The 20,673-nt window shown below is 41.1% G+C and overlaps 2 protein-coding genes across 2 annotated transcripts; both read right to left on the bottom strand.

Moving 5' to 3' along the window:
* Positions 1-12,992: 12,992 nt before the first annotated feature.
* On the bottom strand, positions 12,993-16,248 carry LOC147462031 (uncharacterized). Its single transcript, XM_086507024.1, has 6 exons — positions 16,243-16,248; positions 15,918-16,130; positions 15,611-15,739; positions 15,248-15,331; positions 15,010-15,172; positions 12,993-13,108 (listed from the first exon to the last, which is right to left on the bottom strand). The coding sequence occupies exons 1-6, from the start codon at positions 16,246-16,248 to the stop codon at positions 12,993-12,995; spliced, it is 711 nt and encodes a 236-aa protein (XP_086363150.1).
* A 2,313-nt stretch (positions 16,249-18,561) lies between these two features.
* Positions 18,562-18,955, bottom strand: LOC147462030 (abscisic stress-ripening protein 3-like). Its single transcript, XM_086502378.1, has 2 exons — positions 18,824-18,955; positions 18,562-18,763 (listed from the first exon to the last, which is right to left on the bottom strand). Exons 1-2 carry the CDS (start codon positions 18,953-18,955, stop codon positions 18,581-18,583), a joined length of 315 nt encoding a protein of 104 aa, XP_086358504.1. The 3' UTR covers positions 18,562-18,580.
* Positions 18,956-20,673: the final 1,718 nt, after the last annotated feature.

Genomic DNA, 20,673 nt, shown 5'->3' with positions numbered 1-20,673 from the left:
CAAGCTAACTTGGTTGGTAGGAGAGTAGTTATAAAGCACTACAATTCTAGGTATGTTCTCTTCTTTCTATCATGCAGGAGAACCCCCGACTGCCAATTAAAATACCTTACCAGAATTTGTAGAAACTTTCTATGGTATGGGGACCCCCATAGAAAAGGGCTAGCTAAGTTACTTGGGAAGTTTGTTGTCTTCCTAAAGATCAAGGGGTACTTGGCCTCACCAACTTTAAATTATGGGCAGACAAACCAACTGTAAAGATCATCCTCAGAGCAATGGAGAATCCTGATGAGTAATGGGCCTCGTTATTATTTTGTGAAAATCCATAAATTCCATTTTAGAGGGAATAAGGGAACCACTAACATACTCTGGTTTACGGTATTCTTTGGACGCCTAGAATTTGTATCTAAGGGGTCGGACCTGATCAAATATCTGTGGAATGCTTGGAATAAATATAGAAGCCTAATTTGAATCAACTGGGAATCGAAGTACAGTAGACAGATTAGGTCTTTTGAATCAATATGGTGGTCCCTCCCCCCTATCCCACAGCTGAACCAAAGACAACTAAGGTCAGCAAAAAGACTAAACAATAAAGGTATTATCACCTAGAAAGATGACAGGAATACAATTGAGCACAAGTGGAAGAATGAAATCAAACTCCTAGGAATGTATCATCGGAAACCATGGAAGCTCACCCTTATCTAGTCTAGGACTGCCACGTTCCCGAAAGAGAAGGAGTGGGCGCTCTCTGAGTAGCCTATCCAGTCATCCAAGGCACTATACTGGGTAGGAGAGGGGGCCCTCGCCAACCCTCCCAACCACCCACCAACCCTAAAAGAACCTATCCATGTCACTCTCAATAGAAAATGGCACCTATCCCTTGACAAAAGATAATGGATTTTCAAAATTAAAACCCTTTGGCATCAAGATACACAGCCCAAACAATTGGTACTGCTATGGCTCATCATGCACAAAGCAGTATGGACAGGCTAGAGAATGAGCCATGCAGGCTTGGGGGATGGGCATTGCAAGAGATGTAACAAGAATGATTAAGACATCCCCCACCTCTTTATTAACTATCTTTCTAATAGAGAAATACTGGCCCCTATTGTAAGTGGACTAGTGTACACCCCCAATTGGAAACAACTCCTGCTAGGAGACTTAGTAGCGGTCTTCTCAGTAGTATGGAACAAGATCAGAGGTGAATTTTTTTGCATCATCTGGAAAGAACGGAATAGCTGTTTTTTCTAATGAGGCTTATCAGACTAAAATTTTGAGAGTATTGTTCTCGCACTTTTTGTTGCAGGTGAATCACCTAAAGCTGGAGCATTGCAAAATTTACCAAGAAAACTATAAAGTGCTCATGGACTGCATGGGATACTACAATAGTATGAACATCAGAAAAAAACATGAGATTTTGCTACACGGTTCATACTCCCACCTGCAGAAAATGATAGATGAATGCAAGGCTGAAGGAGAGAAAGTAAGGTGGTAGCTCAACAATGGGAGTAGGCTTCTTAACCATTTGGAGGAAGTAATCAGTTCATTTCCAGGGGAAGGCGGTATGGGAGGTAACCCGTGACAGCCCGCAGTCACCTCTCTTTTGTAACAAAATGCGAATGTAAAGTTGATTATAGTCCCCTAGGAAGTCGGAATGTAAATCGGAAGGTAATCCTAAAACAACTGCAAGCCCGTAGGGTTTTGTATCTTGTCGTTTTGTCTCTACTTAATATAATTCTCACGCCCTTTATGGTAAGAGAGAGAGAGAGAGAGAGAGAGAGGAGAGAGAGAGAGAGAGAGAGAGAGAGAGAGAGAGAGAGAGAGAGAGAGAGAGAATGATCCAAAGAGAGAGAGCATGTGTATGTGTTCAAGAAGAATTTTGATAACAGTGTTGCTGCAAGGAGGATCTCGTTTTGGGCCTGTGTCGCTATCAGTTGCAATAGCAGGAGGACGACCATTTGAGGGCACCAAGGAAAAATTCAAGGGAGACGCACTGATCTGTAGGTAATGATAGCCTGCAAACTAGCTGCAATTGGAAAGGCGCAGTGCAGTACAGTCCCCAGTTTGCGAGTGGAGCAGGGACTCAAGGCTCAACAAGAGAAGGCAGTAGTATCGAGAGTGTTCCGTTGATTCAGGGCCAGCTGTGAGTGTGCGGATGTGTGTGTGTGTGCGAGGATGGCTCTGAGTTTGATGGGCCCACGTGAGAGGCATGTTGGAGCTATATATAGCTTACTCTACTCAACTTGGTCTCACCTATATATTTGTATCTTGTTGTCAATATGAATCAGTCTTTGGGAGCGTATATGGTGTGTCTCTTGTCTCGTCTCTCTCTCTCTCTCTCTCTCTCTCTCTCTCTCTCTTTCTCTCTACATCTCAACATGGTATCAGAGAAGTAACGATCATGCGCCGATTCAAATCATGGTGACAAAACCGTATGTGTATGCGATCTGCATGTAAGATTCAAAATTGCTACCAATTTTATTTTTGAGCGTTGATTCTTGTTAACTATGGTTGTTTTGTGTTAAGAAGAATATGATTAGTGTTTTGTGTGGTGTTTATTGCTAATCAATCTAATCGTTGATTACGTTTTCTTGTTGATGAAACCCTGAAATTCATCTCAAATTTTGGGGGTCTTCTGCTCAAAATTTGGAGAAACGGGAAAAGCGCAAGTGAGTGTAGCACAAGGGCACTTTCCAACCAGAACTTGTTCGTCTCCTGGAGCTCTTCGATTTGAGTTCTAGGTTTGCGTCAATCGGAGTTCGCAACAGAAAGTTATGTTGTTTTTACTGCAATTGAGCTTGACGTAGGTTTCTTCGTCGTACTTCTTTGTGAAGCGTCCGCGATTGTTTTTCTAATTTTGGCGTTAACTTTTTTGAGAAAATTTAGCTTTTTTCTATTTGTATTGTGGCCGTGAATTTTGTGTCTCACGCCACTCTATTTTGAGGACTCTTTTATTATTAACGTCTCCTTTACCCTGCCTTTTTTGGGTGACGTCTCTCACATCTTTGGACGTTCCTTGAGCATCCTTCTTGAGATAATCGTTGATAGAATGCAGTGCTCATATTTCTCTCATTCTCAATTGCGACCTTCACCATATATGGTGTGCAGATTCTGTGATCTTATCTTATACGTCTTCTCGCAACAAGATAAGAGAGAGAGAGAGAGAGAGAGAGAGAGAGAGAGAGAGATCGTGACTTGTTTCCTTGAGCCTCAATGCTATCTCTCTATTTCATTTAAAAGATTTGTGCCCAAACTCAACTGTAGTCACACATGCGTTAGAGGCTAGGACATTAGAGAAGGAGCTTAGAGGTCGCTAGATTCTAGAATCATCATGCATGTTGCACACATCACAAGTCGGGGCATCAGACTTTGCATTGCAAAGCATCTACATCCGTATAAAAAGCATAACTAGTGAGATGCCACTCTCAAATCTTGTCGCATTTTGATTTTTTGAAGGTCTTAATTAAAAATAACATATAAAAAGTGTTATCTCTTCTTTGATTTAGGTGGTGGGATTCAAATTTTAATAAATTTAAACTTATATATTTTACCACCTTAGAGCTTAGGCTTGTTTTTTTTTTTCTTTTAATATAAAGCAATGCTCAATAGGAGCTATTTATATTAAAGAAGAAAAACACTACAAGTGTCTTGGATTTTATATGGACCCGCAACCCACCATTACAGACCATGAAAACCCAATGTGCATCACATGCCACAAGGAGCATAAAAACCATAAAGACTAGGATCTTACAAACAATATATTTGGACACAGATCTTGAGCAGCGGAGAAGGGAGGAATCCACCCCACAATTGCATGTCCAAATGGATATGGACAAAAAACCACACGTAGCAAATTAAATCTTGAGAAACTTTCCACCACCCACCACATAGGCATGGCCATGGGCATGCTCCTACTTGCATGCTATAGCTGCAAGTAGGAGAGAGGGTAGTGGGTGGCGCAAATAGAGAAAGAAGTGTACATAGAAGGTGTTCATCTCTCATGTGAAGCCATGCAGAGGCCAGAAATGCATTGTGTGTGTGTGTGTGTGTGTGTGTGTGTGTGTGTGTGTGTGTGTGTGTGAGAGAGAGAGAGAGGAGAGAGAGAGAGAGAGAGAGAGAGAGAGAGAGAGAGAGAGATCGTGACTTGTTTCCTTGAGCCTCAATGCTATCTCCTCATTTCATTTAAAAGATTTGTGCCCAAACTCAACTGTAGTCACACATGTGCTAGAGGCTAGGACATTAGAGGAGGAGCTTAGAGGTCGCTAGATTCTAGAATCATCATGCATGTTGCACACATCACAAGTCGGGTTGCATCAGACTTTGCATTGCAAAGCATCTACATCCGTATAAAAAGCATAACTAGTGAGATGCCACTCTCAAATCTTGTCGCATTTTGATTTTTTGAAGGTCTTAATTAAAAATAACATATAAAAAGTGTTATCTCTTCTTTGATTTAGGTGGTGGGATTCAAATTTTAATAAATTTAAACTTATATTTTACCACCTTAGAGCTTAGGCTTTGTTTTTTTTTCTAATATATAAGCAATGCTCAATAGGAGCTATTTATATTAAAGAAGAAAAACACTACAAGTGTCTTGGATTTTATATGGACCCGCAACCCACCATTACAGACCATGAAAACCCAATGTGCATCACATGCCACAAGGAGCATAAAAACCATAAAGACTAGGATCTTACAAACAATATATTTGGACACAGATCTTGAGCAACGGATGCCACCACATTGAGGTCCTTGCCACCCCACCCCAACATGTCCAATGGATAGGAAGACAAAACGACACACGGTAGCAAATTATAATCTATCAGAGAAACTTCCTACCACCACAAAGCTCAAACTAAAACGAGTTGATCCTAAATGCAGCACATCCGAGTTACACCTTAGAACTTAGGATCATGTTTTAACTGAGCAACCTTTTACTTTGATGTTTTTTGGGCTATTTTATAGAATTTATCTTTGAAGGGCATTTTCAAAACTTACCCTTCCTAGTCAAAGCTTTGAAGATGGCGGTCGCCAACACTCAACACTCCCTGATCTCTTCTAGGAGAAAGGTGACGGAGATTCGAAGAAAAAGGAAGGAATCTATCTATAATGAACTTATAGAACTAGAAGCTTGTAGTAAGGAGGGGTTGGCAGTGCAGAACAAAATAACCACTCTTCGACATCAACTCAAGATTGAAGAAGAAATAACATTGCAGCACACCAAAGCATTTTTCGAGAATGGTGGATAGGGAAAGTAGAAGTCTTAGAAAGAAACATCAAATATAACTGATCCCGATGCTAGTAGGGGCCAGAGAGAATGCCACATCTGATGAGGAAAACCTAGCCTTCCAAAATTTCATGATGAGTCGGTCATGCTGGCAAGAAGTATTATTAGGAACTGCAGGAAACGAGTGACTCCTCCTCATCTGAGTACCCAGCTAGACTCAGAGCTGTCTTTAGGAGAAATTAAAAGGGCCATATATGCTCTTAAACTGAAGAAAACACCTGACATTGTTGGCCTCCCTGTTGAGTTCTACCAAATGTTTAGGATGTCTTAGCACCTATCCTCCTCATAGTTTGGCAAGAAGCTGTTAAGCATGGAGCCCTACCGATTCAATTCAACACTCTGATCATCAAGCTGCTTCATAAAAAAGGCCCTGAGGAAATACTATCAAACTGGAGACCGTTGACAATGCTAAATGCCTCATACAAAATTTTTGCCAAAGCCATAGCTCTCAGAATTTCCCTTGCTCTTGTTGAATGGTTGAGCTCCACGCAAAAACGATTCATCAAAGGACGTCGGCTCGTGCAAGTTGTAATAGCAATGTGGGAAGGAATAGACTATGCTGAAGAATCATCACAAGACTACGTCTTCATCGAAGTCGACTTTGACAAAGCTTATGATAGACAAGAATGGTTGTTTATTTTGGAATGTCTAACTGTGATGGGGTTTGTGCCCAGGATTGTAAGGTTTGTGCAAACTTTTCTAGGTAATGCCCAAGCCCAAGTAGCTATTAACAATGGATTGTTAGAAGTGTTCCCCCTTAGTAGATCAGCCAGGCAGGGATGTCCTTTCGCTCCTATGCTATTTTCCACTTCAACTGACTCCTTGAATTGGTTGGTAAAAGAACAAATGCAACAAGGTAGCCTAGCTGTTGACGGGAACCAGCAGTGTCTATCTCAATTTGCCGATGACACTAATGGACTGATTGAAAATGACAATACCTCTCTGAAAGCCTTTTGGGAATGTCTCAATACCTTCTGCACAGCCTCAAAGTCCAAAATCATCCACGCCAAAACGGGGGCTAGAGCCTCAAGGTCCTCGCTGCCTAGGTGGGTGGAAGAGCAAGGATGCGCAATCATCTAGGATGGAGTCGTTTTCAGAGAGCTAGGGATACCCTTTGGATTCAGGATTTCAATGGCTCAAAGGTGGAAGTGGTTCATGGACAGATTTCATAGCAAGCTCAGCAGATGGTTGGGTTTTCAAGCTAACTTGGTTGGTAGGACAGTAGTTATAAAGCTCTACATCGCTGGGTATGTTCTCTTCTTTCTATCAGTTGGAGACTCCCTGACTGTCAATTAAAAGACCTAACCAGAATTTTTAGGAACTTTCTATGGTCGGGGGACCCCCATAAAAAAGGGCTAGCTAAAGTTACCTGGGAAGTTTATTGTCTTCCTAAAGAACAAGGGGTACATGGCCTGACCAACTTTAAATTATGGGCAGAGAAACTAGTTGTAAAGCTCATCCTCAAAGCAATGGACAATCCTGATGATGAATGGTCCTTGTTATTATTTTGGGAAAATCCATAAATTCCATTTTAGAGGGAATAAGGGAACCACTAACATACCCTGGTTTACGGTATTCTTTGAACCCCTAGAAGTTGTATCTAAGGGGTTGGACCCTGTGGAATGCTTGGAACAGATACAAAAGCCTAATTAGAATCAACTGGGAATCAAAGTACATCAGAGAGATTGGGTCTTTTGATCAATGTGGTGGTCCCTCCCCCCTATCCCCCAGCTAAAACAGAGACATCTAAGGTCAGCAAAAAGACTACACAATAAAGGTATTATCACCTGGAAAGATGTACGGAATACAACTGAGAACAAGTGGAAGAATGAAATCAAACTCCTAGGAAGGTATCACCTGCAACCATGGGAGCTCACCCTTATCCATTCTAGGACTGCCACGTTCCCAAAATAGAACGAGTGGGCACTCTCTGAGCAGCCTATTCAGTCATCCAAAGCACTATACTGGGTAGGATGGGGGGCCCTTGCCAACCCTCCCAACTGCCCACTAGCCCTAAAAGAACCTATCCATGTCACTCTCAATAGAAAATGGCACCTATCCCTTGACAAAATATAGTGGAACTTCAAATTTAAAACCCTTTGGCATCAAGATACACCGACCAAACAATCGGTACTGCTATGGCTCATCATGCACAAAGCAGTATGGACGGGCTACAGAATGATCCATGCAGGCATGGGGGATCGGCACTGGAGGAGATGTAACGGAAATGATAAAGACATCCCCCACCTCTTCATTAACTGTCCTGCTATAACAGAGAAATAATGGCCCCTATCGCAAGTGGACTAGGGTACCCCCTATTGGAAACAATTCCTACTAGGAGTCTCAATAGCGCTCTTCTCAGTAGTATGGAACAGGATCAGAGGCGAATTTTTTTGGATCATTTGGAAAGAATGGAATAGCTGTTTTCTTTAATGAGGCTTACCAGACTAAAAGTCTGAGAGTATTGTTCTCCCACTTTTTTGTGCAGGTGAATCACCTAAAGCTGGAGCAGTGCATAATTTACCAAGCAAACGACAAAGTGCTCATGGACTGCATGGGATAATACAACAGTGCAAACATCAGTAAACCACAAGAGATTTTGCTAGATGGTTCATACTCCCACCTGCCGAAAATGATAGATGAATGCAAGGCTGAAGGAGAGAAAGTAAGGTGGTAGCTCAACCATGGGATTAGGCTTCTTAGCCATTTGCAGGAAGTAATGAGCTCATTTCCAGGGGAAGGCAGTATGGGAGGCAACCCGTGACAGCCCGTAGTCCCCTCTTTTTTGTAACAAAATGCGAAGGTAAAGTTGAGAAGTCGGAATGTAATCCTGAACCAACTACAAGCCCGCAGGGTTTTGTATCTTGTATCATTTTGTCTCTCCTTAATATAATTCTCACGCTCTTTATGGTAAAAGGATAGAGAGAGAGAGAGAGAGAGAGAGAGAGAGAGAGAGAGAGAGAGAGAGAGAGAGAGAGAGAGAGAGAGAGAGAGAGAGAACGATCCAAAGAGAGAGAGTGTGTGTATGTGTTCAAAAGGGATTTTGATAACAGTGTTGCTGCCAGGAGGATCTCGTTTTTGGGCCTGCGTCGCTATCAATTGCAACAGCAGGAGGACGACCATTCAAGGGCACCAAGGAAACATTCAAGGGAGACGTACTGATTTGTGGGTAATGATAGCCTACAGACTAGCTGCAATAGAAAGGCCCGCTGTAGTACAGTCCCCATTTTGCAAGTGGAGCAAGGACTCAAGATTCAACAAGAGAAGGGAGCAATATCGGGAGTGTTCCATTGATTCAGGGCCAGCTGTGAGTGTGTTGGTGTGTGTGTGTGTGTGTGTGTGTGCATGCGAGGATGGCTCTAAGCCAGTGATTCAGAGACGGGACTCCACTGCGCCTCCATGTGCACTGTGTGTGTATGAGTCAAGCCAAGGATTCAGCACATGGGCGCGTGTGTGTGGGTGTGAGGATGCGCCAAAATCAGCATGGGGTGTGGACTGTAGTGATAAAGTGTCCAGCTCAATCCATCGGGCCAATTGTTAAGGCATAAATAGGTCCATGCTTCTTATGGTGTATCCTCCATTTGACACGCAGGCTATAGCACCCATTGAGGCTTGGGTGTGTGTGTGCCCTTAAGGATGTAAGGTGATTTTGGGGTTATGCAAGGCAAAGTGTGGGTGGGTCCAGTGATTGTAAGCGAGAGCGTGTGTGCGTTCTTTCAGCTTGAAAATATCAAGTCTTGGCGGGTAGTGAAGGTGAGGCTGAGAGCCAATTATTAGGAAAAGTAAATGACAATTCTCTCAATCCCTCTCAACACATTGATGCCCCATGCTCATGATCCTTTGAGGAATAACACATTCCCCTATTCTCGAGTTTTAACTCCCAACGTCACTCGAAAATCAATTCGGGTAAAAAAATCATCCCATCTATAGCACTCTTGATTTTTTTCGTCAATTAAGGCCCAATGCATTATCAATTGACCTCAAAAAATCCAAACTTATCGCCCAATCCCTCACTTAATTATGCAAAATCACCTATATTTTGGTCTCAATTTCATTCCAATGCACAATGCCAAAACGAATTATTTAAGAACCTTAATTATGCTGCCAATTATACATGATTCCACTAATGATGCAAGCTAAAAATTAATTCAATGGTGATTTTGGACCAAGATTTACACAATGTAGCTCCAATTTTCAATCATTGAAATTCGGTTCCTCATATTGCATATCCTCACTCAAAACAAATTAACAAACAACATGGTCAATTCAAACCCGATTTTTTTTCTTTAAAAAAAAAAAAGCAAAATTAATTGCTCATATCTCATTTCTCTAATCATCCAACCCAGATTTGTCTTTTGGATTTACGAAGCTTCATGCTTGTGTTTATGGCAACTCATGAATGCACAACTTAATGAAATTTTCTACCATATCAAATTGGCATACACATCAATGGTAATAAAATCATCCTCAATTGTATACAATTGAGTCATACCAAGTCATTTGATCATACACACCAATCTTTTAGGTCTTTCAATCATCATGATTAGTGGTGACACCAATCATTCGTTTTCTCATTGGATAGATCATGCTATTGCATAGGTACACACATTAGTGCATTTTTTCCATGTTCATCAAATTGATTCATCATTAGCATGGAAATAAACTAAAAATATACACAACTGCGTACCAATTGAGTGATTTATCTCAATTGCCCAAGCCAATTGTGACACACATATAAACTATTTGGCCAAATTAATCATCATAATTGGTTTAAAAAATACCAGTTATTCATTCAAGGATTGGATTGCACATGCCATTGAGTAGGCACACACACCCAAATTTAGACCAAAAATTTATGAAACAATTACATCAATTCCACATTGCAATGCTCAAATTGCAAACTCAATCAAGCATAAGTGAATGCATGCATGCTTGATTTCTAAAAATTAGCACTATTTTACCCCAATCAAGCAATGCACACACTCAAAAGTTAAGCACAAATGATCAAATTTGGCTCAATTGGCGATGCATTTAGGCTTGCACCTAATGACTGCACACACTTTTTATGAACATTTCACTATCAAAAATTATTTAGGTGCCCTAATTGACCATCAATCATAGAAAATCAAGTGGTCTTGGATAGTCACACACACACACTCATTTTTTGCCCAAATTTTTGGCAATGAAGCTTATCCAATGATTGAATTAGCCTAGCATACACATCAATTACATGTTCATACACTCATAAATCATCAGTTCCATCAAATTTCATGTATGTACACATTCAAGATTAGGTGCACACGAACTTGAAATTTTTGACAGTTTTTTTCCTTCTTTGGTGCATGCACACACACAATGATTTTTATGCACACACATGAATTCTTGATGAGAGTTAAGCATTACTTTGATACACACAAAGCTCATTAGTCAAAATTTGACTATCAATCTCATTCCAAGTTCATCAAATTAGGTGCAAAGTGTAGGTCAATTTATGTTACACACCTAATTTTAGCAAACAATTAGCACATTGAACCTCATTAATCAATCAAGAATTGACATAATTAACAAGTGAGTGCACTTACAATGTAATTAAAATCTAAACTATTCCTTTGATCCAAGCAAAGATGCATTATTGCACACACAAGTGTATGCACCATCAAATGTGTGCACCATCAAATCGGCTCCAAAATTGACCATTTGTAGGTCAAAATTCAAACACTCAAATCATCAAATTAGGCATAAATTAGCACAATTAACTTGATTAGAGTGATGATTCCACCTCTTACAAGGGGATTTAACAGACTTTACACTTCAAATGTTAGTGGTTAGGTTAAGAAGGTTAGTCAAAATTAGTAAAGATTAGCATGAAATTAGTACAATTAGCATGGAAACGAAGCGAAATTAGCAAGGGTTAGTATGAAATTAGTAAAATTGTGGGTGTAATTGGGGATTTGGGGTATTCATAACTCAACATTAGCATCAATTTATTGCATAAAAATCATCAAATCACACCAAAAATTGAGTTACACATACTAATGAAATTACTCTATTCTAAACATCCTAAACTCACTAGCTTAGGTTATCGATCCCTGGAAAGGGCGCCAAATGTAGAGAGGCGTTGTAGGATGACCTAATCGCAACCCACACAAAATTATTAAATACGTGGATCGACAACCCGGCTAGGGCATGGAAGCACGAGCATTGGATGCATGAAAATAGAGGATTCAAGAGATCACCTCTCCATTGCAAGTAGAGGTTAGCCATGGCAAGAATAACTCTAAACCTACTCTTATCACTAATCTATCAATCTCCTACACACATCAAGTCAACCAAAGTACACTAATGATAATTATGCACAGGCTAATTACCACATCTCAATCACGACACTTCATCAATAGCTATACACACGAGGTGAATAGTGCTAAATCTTCATAAAACCTATCTACAAACAAGCAAACAATAGGGCACACACACTACTTACAAATATTAATACCCAACTTAATCAACCTAATTAGTGATGCTAAATATCACAAATCGAATGCTTATGGAAGACTAGGAGTGGTTGACAGCAAGAAGTACATACATCTCTCAAATCTAGAATAATGAAAGTGTAATATTACTTCATGACAAGATGAAATGTAGAGAAGAAGTAGACAAATGAGAAAATAAGGATTAGATTAATCAAGAAGAGCTTACTCTAATTACAATGGTTAGCACTAGCCTCTCAAGCATAGATATTAAGCTCAAGGCTAGGCCATAGAGTGAACACTCTAGAGAGAGGGAGCTCTCAAAAGTGGATACTCAAGAATCAAGCCTCCTTGCATAAAGGCTTCCTTTTAATGGCTTCCCCCACATCCCTTCTTATATGGGTTTAAGCTTGAGCCTCTAGGCTAGCATATACAACTTTGGAACTCCAAAAGAGCCCGAGACTTATACAAAGTGAGTGGGAAGTATTGAGTCACATCCATAGTATATATCTTGCTTGATGCATATTCGGTGTAGCCTGTGTTAGCCGCTGCTAACACCCCTTTTTGTAGCCCTTGGTTCACAACCCCTATGTTCCCTACGACATTCTTCCCCATTAGTTGGTCATGCGGTTAACTTATGCATGAGGAGTAATTAGCAAAGAGCAGAGGTGTAATAATGATGTTTGTTGCTCAATCGTGGATCTGTCCCTTTTTGTAGCCCTTGGTTCACAACCCCTACGTTCCCTACAACATTCTTCCCAATTAGTTGGTTATGCTTAACTTATGAATGAGGAGTAATTAACAAAGAGAAGAGGTGTTGTTGTAGCTTGCATTCCCTACTGCTAGCCATGGAAGCCTCCTTTGCCCCATCCACATATACCACATTTTGCCCTTGGTCTTCCTCTTTCTTTCATTGGTGCTTTTGATTGTGGGTCTTGAATCACATGTAGACTCCCTCTCTCCAGATGGCCATGCCCTCTTAGCATTTATCCACATAATGCAAGACCCCCACTTGAATCAACTTCCAAGCAATGCTTGAGAAAATTCATTTTTCCAAACATACAAAATTTCTTCCCAAGAGGAAATTTTAGAAAATTAGGTTTAGTTTTTGGGTTTTTACGCTCTATTTTGGGGCAAATTTTCTCATTTTCCCCTTGCCTTCAACCAGCATTTTTGAAATTGAAAACGCACTACTTCCAAGGGTTCCCTTTCATGACACACCATGTGCCCATTATGACCTTTTAAAGATGCAGTAGGGTGAGGACCACCACACATACTATCAGAATCAATGCAATATACCCTACACTCAACAAAATGGTGCTACTACTTTCACTATCACTGTTGTCTGTGTCAAATTCTGCATCATACAGGGAAAATCATCACATCAAAAATTCCTTGGGGTGAGGAAGACACACACACACACACACACACACACACACACATATATATATATATATATCTATATATATATATATATATATATCTATATATATATATATATATATATATAGAGAGAGAGAGAGAGAGAGAGAGAGAGATAGAGAGAGATCCTTGCCTCTTGTCACATATGTTGTATACGTGCCAATCCATACCCTATGGTTAATACATACACATTTATTGTTGTTGTGTACCCTGGCTTGTTGAGCTCCAGCAACGGACTAAATGACCCGATGTTCACCCACGTGTTGTTCATGTTCACATCGAAACCTACAGATTCTTGTTGTTGACCATTTCTATGTGAGTTCTGTAGAATGAAACACAAAGAGCATTGAGTTTTTTGACTGCGCGTTACCTGATTCAATGGCACTTTGATGTAGATGAAAACCTCCAAGTAAGATTTGTTGAGGGAGACTCCCTCTCTCCAGATGGCGATGCCCTCTTAGCATTTCTCCACATAATGTAGAAGCCCCACTTGAATCAAATTCCAAGTAGTGCTTGAGAAAAACTGTTTTTTCAAACATACAAAATTTCTTTCCAAGAGGAAATTTTAGAAAATTAGGTTTAGTTTTTTGGTTTTTACACTCTATTTTGGGGCTGAATTTCTCCTTTTCCCCTTTCCCTTAACGGACATTTTTGAAATTGAAAACGACAGGATATTAAGTTGAGACATATATTTCTCGAACACTACTTCCAAGGGCTCCCTTTCATGACACACCATGTGCCAATTATGACCTTTTGCAGATGCTAGCAAGGCGAGGACCACCATGGACACTATCACAATCAACGAGATATACCCTACACCCATCACTATCACCGTCGTTTGTGTCTGCACACAAGTACAATCATGACATCAAAAATTGCTTGGGGTGAGAAAGACACATATCGAGAGAGAGAGAGAGAGAGAGAGAGAGAGAGAGAGAGAGAGAGAGAGAGAGAGAGAGAGAGAGAAACATAGAGAGAGAGAGAGAGAGTGAGATCCTTTCCTCTTGTCACATACACTGTATACGTTGCCAATCCATACCCTATGGCCAATACATACACCTTTACTGTCATTGTGTACCCTAGCTTGTTGAGCTCCAGCAATGGACTAAACGACCCAATGTCCACCCATGTGCGGTTCATGCTCACGTCAGATGCTGCAAATTTGTGCTATTGGCCAGTTCTCTCTTACTTCTGTAGAAACAACCACAAAGAGCATTGATTTTCTGACTGCGAGTTACCTGATCCGGTGGCACTTGGAAGTAGACAAAAACCTCTGATTAGGAGTTGTTGAGGGAGACTCCCTCTCTCCAGATCGCCATGCCCTCTTAGCATTTCTCCACATAATGTGAAACCCCCACCTGAATCAGCTTCCAAGCAGTGCTTGAGAAAAATCATTTTTCCAAACATACAAAATTTCTTCCCAAGAGGAAATTTTAGAAAATTAGGTTTAGTTTTTCAGTTTTTACACTCTGTTTTGCGGTGGAATTTCTCCTTTTCCCCTTGCCCTTAACCAACATTTTTGAAATTGAAAACGACACGATATTAAGCTGAGACATATTTTTCCTAGACACTACTTCCAACGGTTCCCTTTCATGACACACCATGTGCCCGTTATGACCTTTGGACCACCATGCACACTATCACAATCAGCGCAATATACCCTGCACCCATCGCTGCTACTACTTTCACTATCATCGTTGTCTGTGTCAAATTCTGCACACAAGTACAGTCATGACATCAGAAATTCCTTGGGGTGAGGAAGACACATATCAAGAGAAAGAGAGAGAGAGAGAGAGAGAGAGAGAGAGAGAGAGAGAGAGAGAGAGAGATCCTTGCCTCTTGTCACATACACTGTATACGTCGCCAATCCATACCCTATGGCCAATACATACACCTTTACTATCTTTGTGTACCCTAGCTTCTTGAGCTCCAACAATGGACTAAACGGCCCGATGTGCATCAACGTGCGGTTCATGCTCACGTCAGAACCTGAAGATTCCTGCTATTGGCCAGGTCTCTATCAGTTCTGTAGAAAGAACCACAAAGAGCATTGAGTTTTCCGACTGTGAGTTACTTGATCCGGTGGCACTTGGATGTAGACAAAAACTTCCAAGTAGGAGTTGTTGAGGGAGACTCCCTCGCTCCAGATGGCCATGCCCTCTTAGCATTTCTCCACATAATGCAGAACCCCCACCTGAATCAGCTTCCAAGTAGTACTTGAGAAAATTCATTTTTCCAAACATATAAAATTTCTTCCCAAGAGGAAATTTTAGAAAATTAGGTTTAGTTTTTGGGTTTTTACACTCTACTTTGGGGCGAAATTTCTCCTTTTCCCCTTGCCCTCAACCGGCATTTTTGAAATTGAAAACGACAGGATATTAAGGTGAGACATATTCTTCCCGAACACTATTTCCAAGGGTTCCCTTTCATGACACACCATGTGCCCATTATGACCTTTTGTAGATGCTAACAAGGCGAGAACCACCATGCACACTATCACAATCAATGCACTATACCCTGCACTCAACCCACTGCTCCTACTATTTTCACTATCACCGCCACGTCTCTGTCAAATTTTACACACATGTACAATCATGACATAAGAAATTCCTTCGGTTGAGTGCAGGGTATACTGCATTGATTGTGATAGTGTGCATGGTGGTCCTCGCCCTGCTAGCAACTGCAAAAGGTCATTTCTGTAGACGAAACCATAGAGAGCATTGAGTTTTCCATTTGCGAGTTACCTGATCCGGTGGCACTTCGACGTAGACAAAAACCTCGAGTAGGAGTTGTTGAGGAGATGGTGTAGTAGAAGACAATGGGTTGAAAGCGAGAACGAAGGTTCCAGCAGATAGAGACAGATCCGACAAAATAGTCGTTGTGGCAGACACCTTGCCATTGCTAGCTGATGGCACTCTCAGGGCGTTGTCGACTACTGTTGCTGCCGCCAACAAAAGCTGCAGCAAAATGCAAGAAAGAGGAAGGCCAAGGGCAAAATGTGGAGCCCCCTTCTCCTCTTAAATCCAGTCCAGACCTACACATTGATGAGCCTTGTAATTTGATGTGTACCTCCATGGCTCCCTTGCACCAAAGCTTGTGGATCTCTCATCCTCAGCCTCAGCTACATGACACCAATATTTTGTGGTAGCTTGCAAATGTATCGTCTCTCTCTCTCTCTCTCTCTCTCTCTCACACACACACACACACACACACACACACACACACACACACACACACACACACACACACACACACACACACACACACACACACAGTGCCAATGCCCTGTGAGGCCCGATCTCGTTAGAGCTTGGAGCTTTGTCACACACACATAGTACAATTCTTGTATTCTCTAATCACAACTTGGGAGCAAAGAGAACAAGAGAGCAATTACCTCTCTACACATCCCAGGAAATAGGGAAGGTAAAATGGAATGCACTTGTAGCCCCAGCTGGAGAGAGAGAGAGAGAGAGAGAGAGAGAGAGGATTGTCGAGAGAGAAGTGAGAGAGCATAGGAAAGAGTGATGGCAGTGGTGGCCTAGGTGAATTGAGACGTAGCAAATGCAGTCTCGCATTAGTAGTAGCCAAAGGAGAAGAAGCTAGAGCATGCTCCCATGAATAGGAGATCAATCATGTAGAGCTTAGGTGGGTGTAGTTCGGAAAAAATGTGTTTCAATTTAATATCGTGCCATTTTCAATTTCAAAAATGCCTATTGAGAGCAAGGGGAAAAGGAGAAATTCCGTCTCAAAATAGAGAAAAATAGTGTAAAAACTTGAAAAATAAATCTAATTTCTTGAAAAATTTCCTCCTGCCAAATTCAAGAGAAGGAATTTTGTACGTTTGGAAAAATGATTTTTCCCGAACACTGGGTGGGTGTATTATTCTCTCTCTCTCTCTCTCTCTCTCTCTCTCTCTCTCTCTCTCTCTCTCTCTCTCTCACACACACACACACACACACACACACACACACACAATTGTAGTCTTGCAACTGTGAGCATACAGATACTTTTGCGTGCTAATCATCGTAAAGTTTCCGCCCCTACGCACAAGCTCATGCAGAGCACGCATAGACTCCCACTTTCCCATGAACACTACGTGCATGAACATACACACACAGTGATACTATATCTGGAGTGTTGCTGCACTGTGCAATGTGCATTGTTCAGCTTCAACTCTTCTCGCTCTCCAGTTTCACAAACATGCACACTGCACGAGATGATGGACAACAACCCTTTGCATGCACGAAGACAGAGACACGTTGTATTTTCTGTAGGTCGTGACTCGTCTCTCTCTCTCTCTCTCTCTCTCTCTCTCTCTCTCTCTCTCTCTCTCTAGTTTTGCACACATCAACTCCATGAACATGATGGACAACAGGTCTTTTCACATGCACGGACATGGACACTAGGCGTAGTCTCTTCTCATGCAAATCGTCGAGGTCTCGGGACTCGTTAAATGGGAGCAGATCGTGATTGTTGTTATATAGTGCTCCATGGGGCAGAAAGGAGAGATTGACATATGGAGGGTCTCTTTGAGCTTGAATATTGTAAGCTCAATTATATATAGTAGAGATGGTAGAAGAATGAGCTAGCCAAAATTAATGTGAAAGAGAAAAATGAAATAGACTCAAGTGTCCTGTTTTTCTAGCAACTTATCATAATTATATGGTGAATCTAGAAAAACAATTTATAGGTCAGGTTCATATCTTAGGTCAGTTATGAGGTGAAGAGCATAGCCAAGTTTTACTTTTGCTAAAATCAATACTAAATTAAGATTATGATAATAAGTTTTAAGATGAAAAATTCATAGAACTTTAGTGCAGTTTTAATAAAATTTTCATAAATTGAATATAACTTCTCATCAATTTAGGATTTTGCATAGATTTCAAGGTGTATGGATAGGAAAAATTAGCTTATTATAACAAGAAACTGAGCTTCATAACATAGTTATGGGACTAGATTTTTGTTATAATCAAAAGACCAAAATCTCAAAAATAATGACAAATAAAAAATTTTGGTCTTTCAAAACCTCTTTCATTAACATGATGAGGTTATGGGACTAAAGCTAAGGTGTATAATGTATCTATAGGTCAATACCCATCAACTAAGAAATTTTCAAGGGTTCAAACTCATAGGCATCTTGTAATTTAAGCTCATTTTAAAAAAATTGTAGTGCATAATTTCTAGCAAAAAAAACATTGCTTGTGTGTGTGTGCGAGGATGGCTCTAAGTTTGATGGCTCCACGTTTCATATTGCCGCGATGGCCCAAAATGTAAAGATTAAATTACAAAGTAATGTCTTTGAGAGTAAGAGTGATTAGTGAAGTACAGAATAATCAGAAAGAGTATTGAGGTGTGCAGGTGGGTGGAAGTTGGAACTTGGAAGCTGGATAGGCTCGGCAGCCAATCATTAATGCTTGCTGTGGTGAGCGCCATGCTGCTGCTTCTTGGCGGCCTCCTTGGCGTGCTTGTGCTCGTGCTTCTCGTGGACCGCGAGAGTGCCTGCACCGATGGTGATGGCGGCAGCCACGTGCTCGCACACCTTGTGAGCATGGCGCTGCTCCGGGTGCTTCTTGGCCTCGTGCTTCTCGTGCTTCAGCAAACAATATATATACAACGACGTCAGGCGATGCTGCTAGCATATATAACTTACCAAAGCGAAGTCACCAGCGGCGAGAGCGGCGGCGTCGGCCGCATGCTGGCGCTGCTTGTGCTTCTTCTCCTCCGCCTTGTGGTGCACGCTGCCGGCCTTGGAGGCGTGCACAAGATTGTGTTGGCCGGTCATGATTTCTGCTAAAGAAGTGTAATTAATCTGGTGGAGGTAGCTGTATAAATTGATGATATTGTTCGATGAGCAGCAGCAGCATATTTAAATGTAAGAGCAATGTCCCGATGACTAGCAGATTTATAAGAAGAAAAGTCGTCCTCGGCCGAGGTCCTACACGCGCTAGGCTAATGCTGAGTGGGGAAATTACCCCCGAAATTCCTTCACATGTACATTTCAACCAATCATTCTTGGCTTGGTCCATAGGTCTTCTAAAACAAATAAAGTTTTTGCATCTTATCTTTCTATTCTAGTTGTTCACTTCTATATGTTCCTACATTTACATATTAATATCCCTAATTTCCATGTCCCTCAACACTAGCACTCTGGATGCAAATCTCACCAATATCTACAACTATGGCATTATGCACGTACATATTGATAACAATGACTGTTGCTTGTAAACTATATTTTTTTGCGGCAAATCATGGAGATGCTAGTGATCAAAAGTATTGAAGAATGCAAGCCTCACTATAGGGAGACCAATCCCTGATGATGAATTGTATAGATGAGTGCATAACTTCTTCAATTTGTGTCCACTTGTTCTTGAGCCATGTGTCACTTCCACTTAATCTATACATGGTGATGAGACTAGGTGAATATGAGAGCGTTGCATTCATGCTGATTACACGCTAATTAACTCGTCATATCACTCAATAGAAATTGGACTAGAATGTAGACATGAAATAGATTAGATTGCATTGAAAATTGAGTACAAAAGAGGTGCTTATAGTAAGGCATCTCCCCTGTACTAAGGATAACAAGCCTTCCCTTGAACCAAAGAAGGTATATAAGTCTTCATCAAACATTTGTCCCTGATCTCTTTTAGGAAAAAGGTGACAGATATTTGAAGAAAAAGAAAGGACTCTATCTATAATGAACTTATAGAATTAGAAGCCTGGAGCAGTAAGGAGGGGTTGGCAGTGCAGAACTAAATAACCACCCTTCGACATCAACTCAAGACTTAAGAAGAAATAACATTGCAGCACACTGAAGTATTTTCTCGAGAATGGTGGACAGGGAAAGTGTGTTAGTTTCAGAAAGAAACATCAAATAGAATTGATTTCGAAGCTAGTAGGGGCGAGAGGGACTGCCACATCTGAGGAGGAAAACCTAGAAGTGCCCAGAGATCACTACACTCAGTTATTTAGCCCTCCAGAAGTTCATGATGATTCGGTCATGCTGGTGAGAAGTATTATTAGGAACTGCAGGAAACGAGTGATCCCTCCTCATGTGAGTACCTAGCTAGACTCAGAGATGTCTTTAGGAGAAATTAAAAGGACCATAGATGCTCTTAAACTGAAGAAAACACCTAGCATTGATGGCATGCCTGCTGAGTTCTACCAAACGTTTAGGGATGTCTTAGCACCTATCCTCCTCATGGTTTGGCAAGAAGCTGTTAAGCATGGAGCCCTACCGATTCAATTCAACACTCTGATCATCAAGCTGCTTCATAAAAAAGGCTCTAAGGAAATACTATCAAACTGGAGACCGTTGACAATGCTAAATGCCTCATACAAAATTTTTGCCAAAGCCATAACTCTCAGAATTGCCCCGGCTCTTGCTAAATGGTTGAGCTCCGAGCAGAAAGGATTCATCAAAGGACGTCATCTTCTGAATGCTGTGATAGCAATGGGGGAAGGAGTAGAATATGTTGAAGAATCATTACAAGACTACGT

The sequence above is a fragment of the Adiantum capillus-veneris genome, chromosome 3 (assembly GCF_014529385.1).
Source record: "Adiantum capillus-veneris isolate H3 chromosome 3, ASM1452938v2, whole genome shotgun sequence".
Lineage (NCBI taxonomy): Eukaryota > Viridiplantae > Streptophyta > Polypodiopsida > Polypodiales > Pteridaceae > Adiantum > Adiantum capillus-veneris.
The sequence above is the reverse complement of the archived record's forward strand: the minus strand, read 5'-3'. Positions and strand labels throughout refer to the sequence as shown.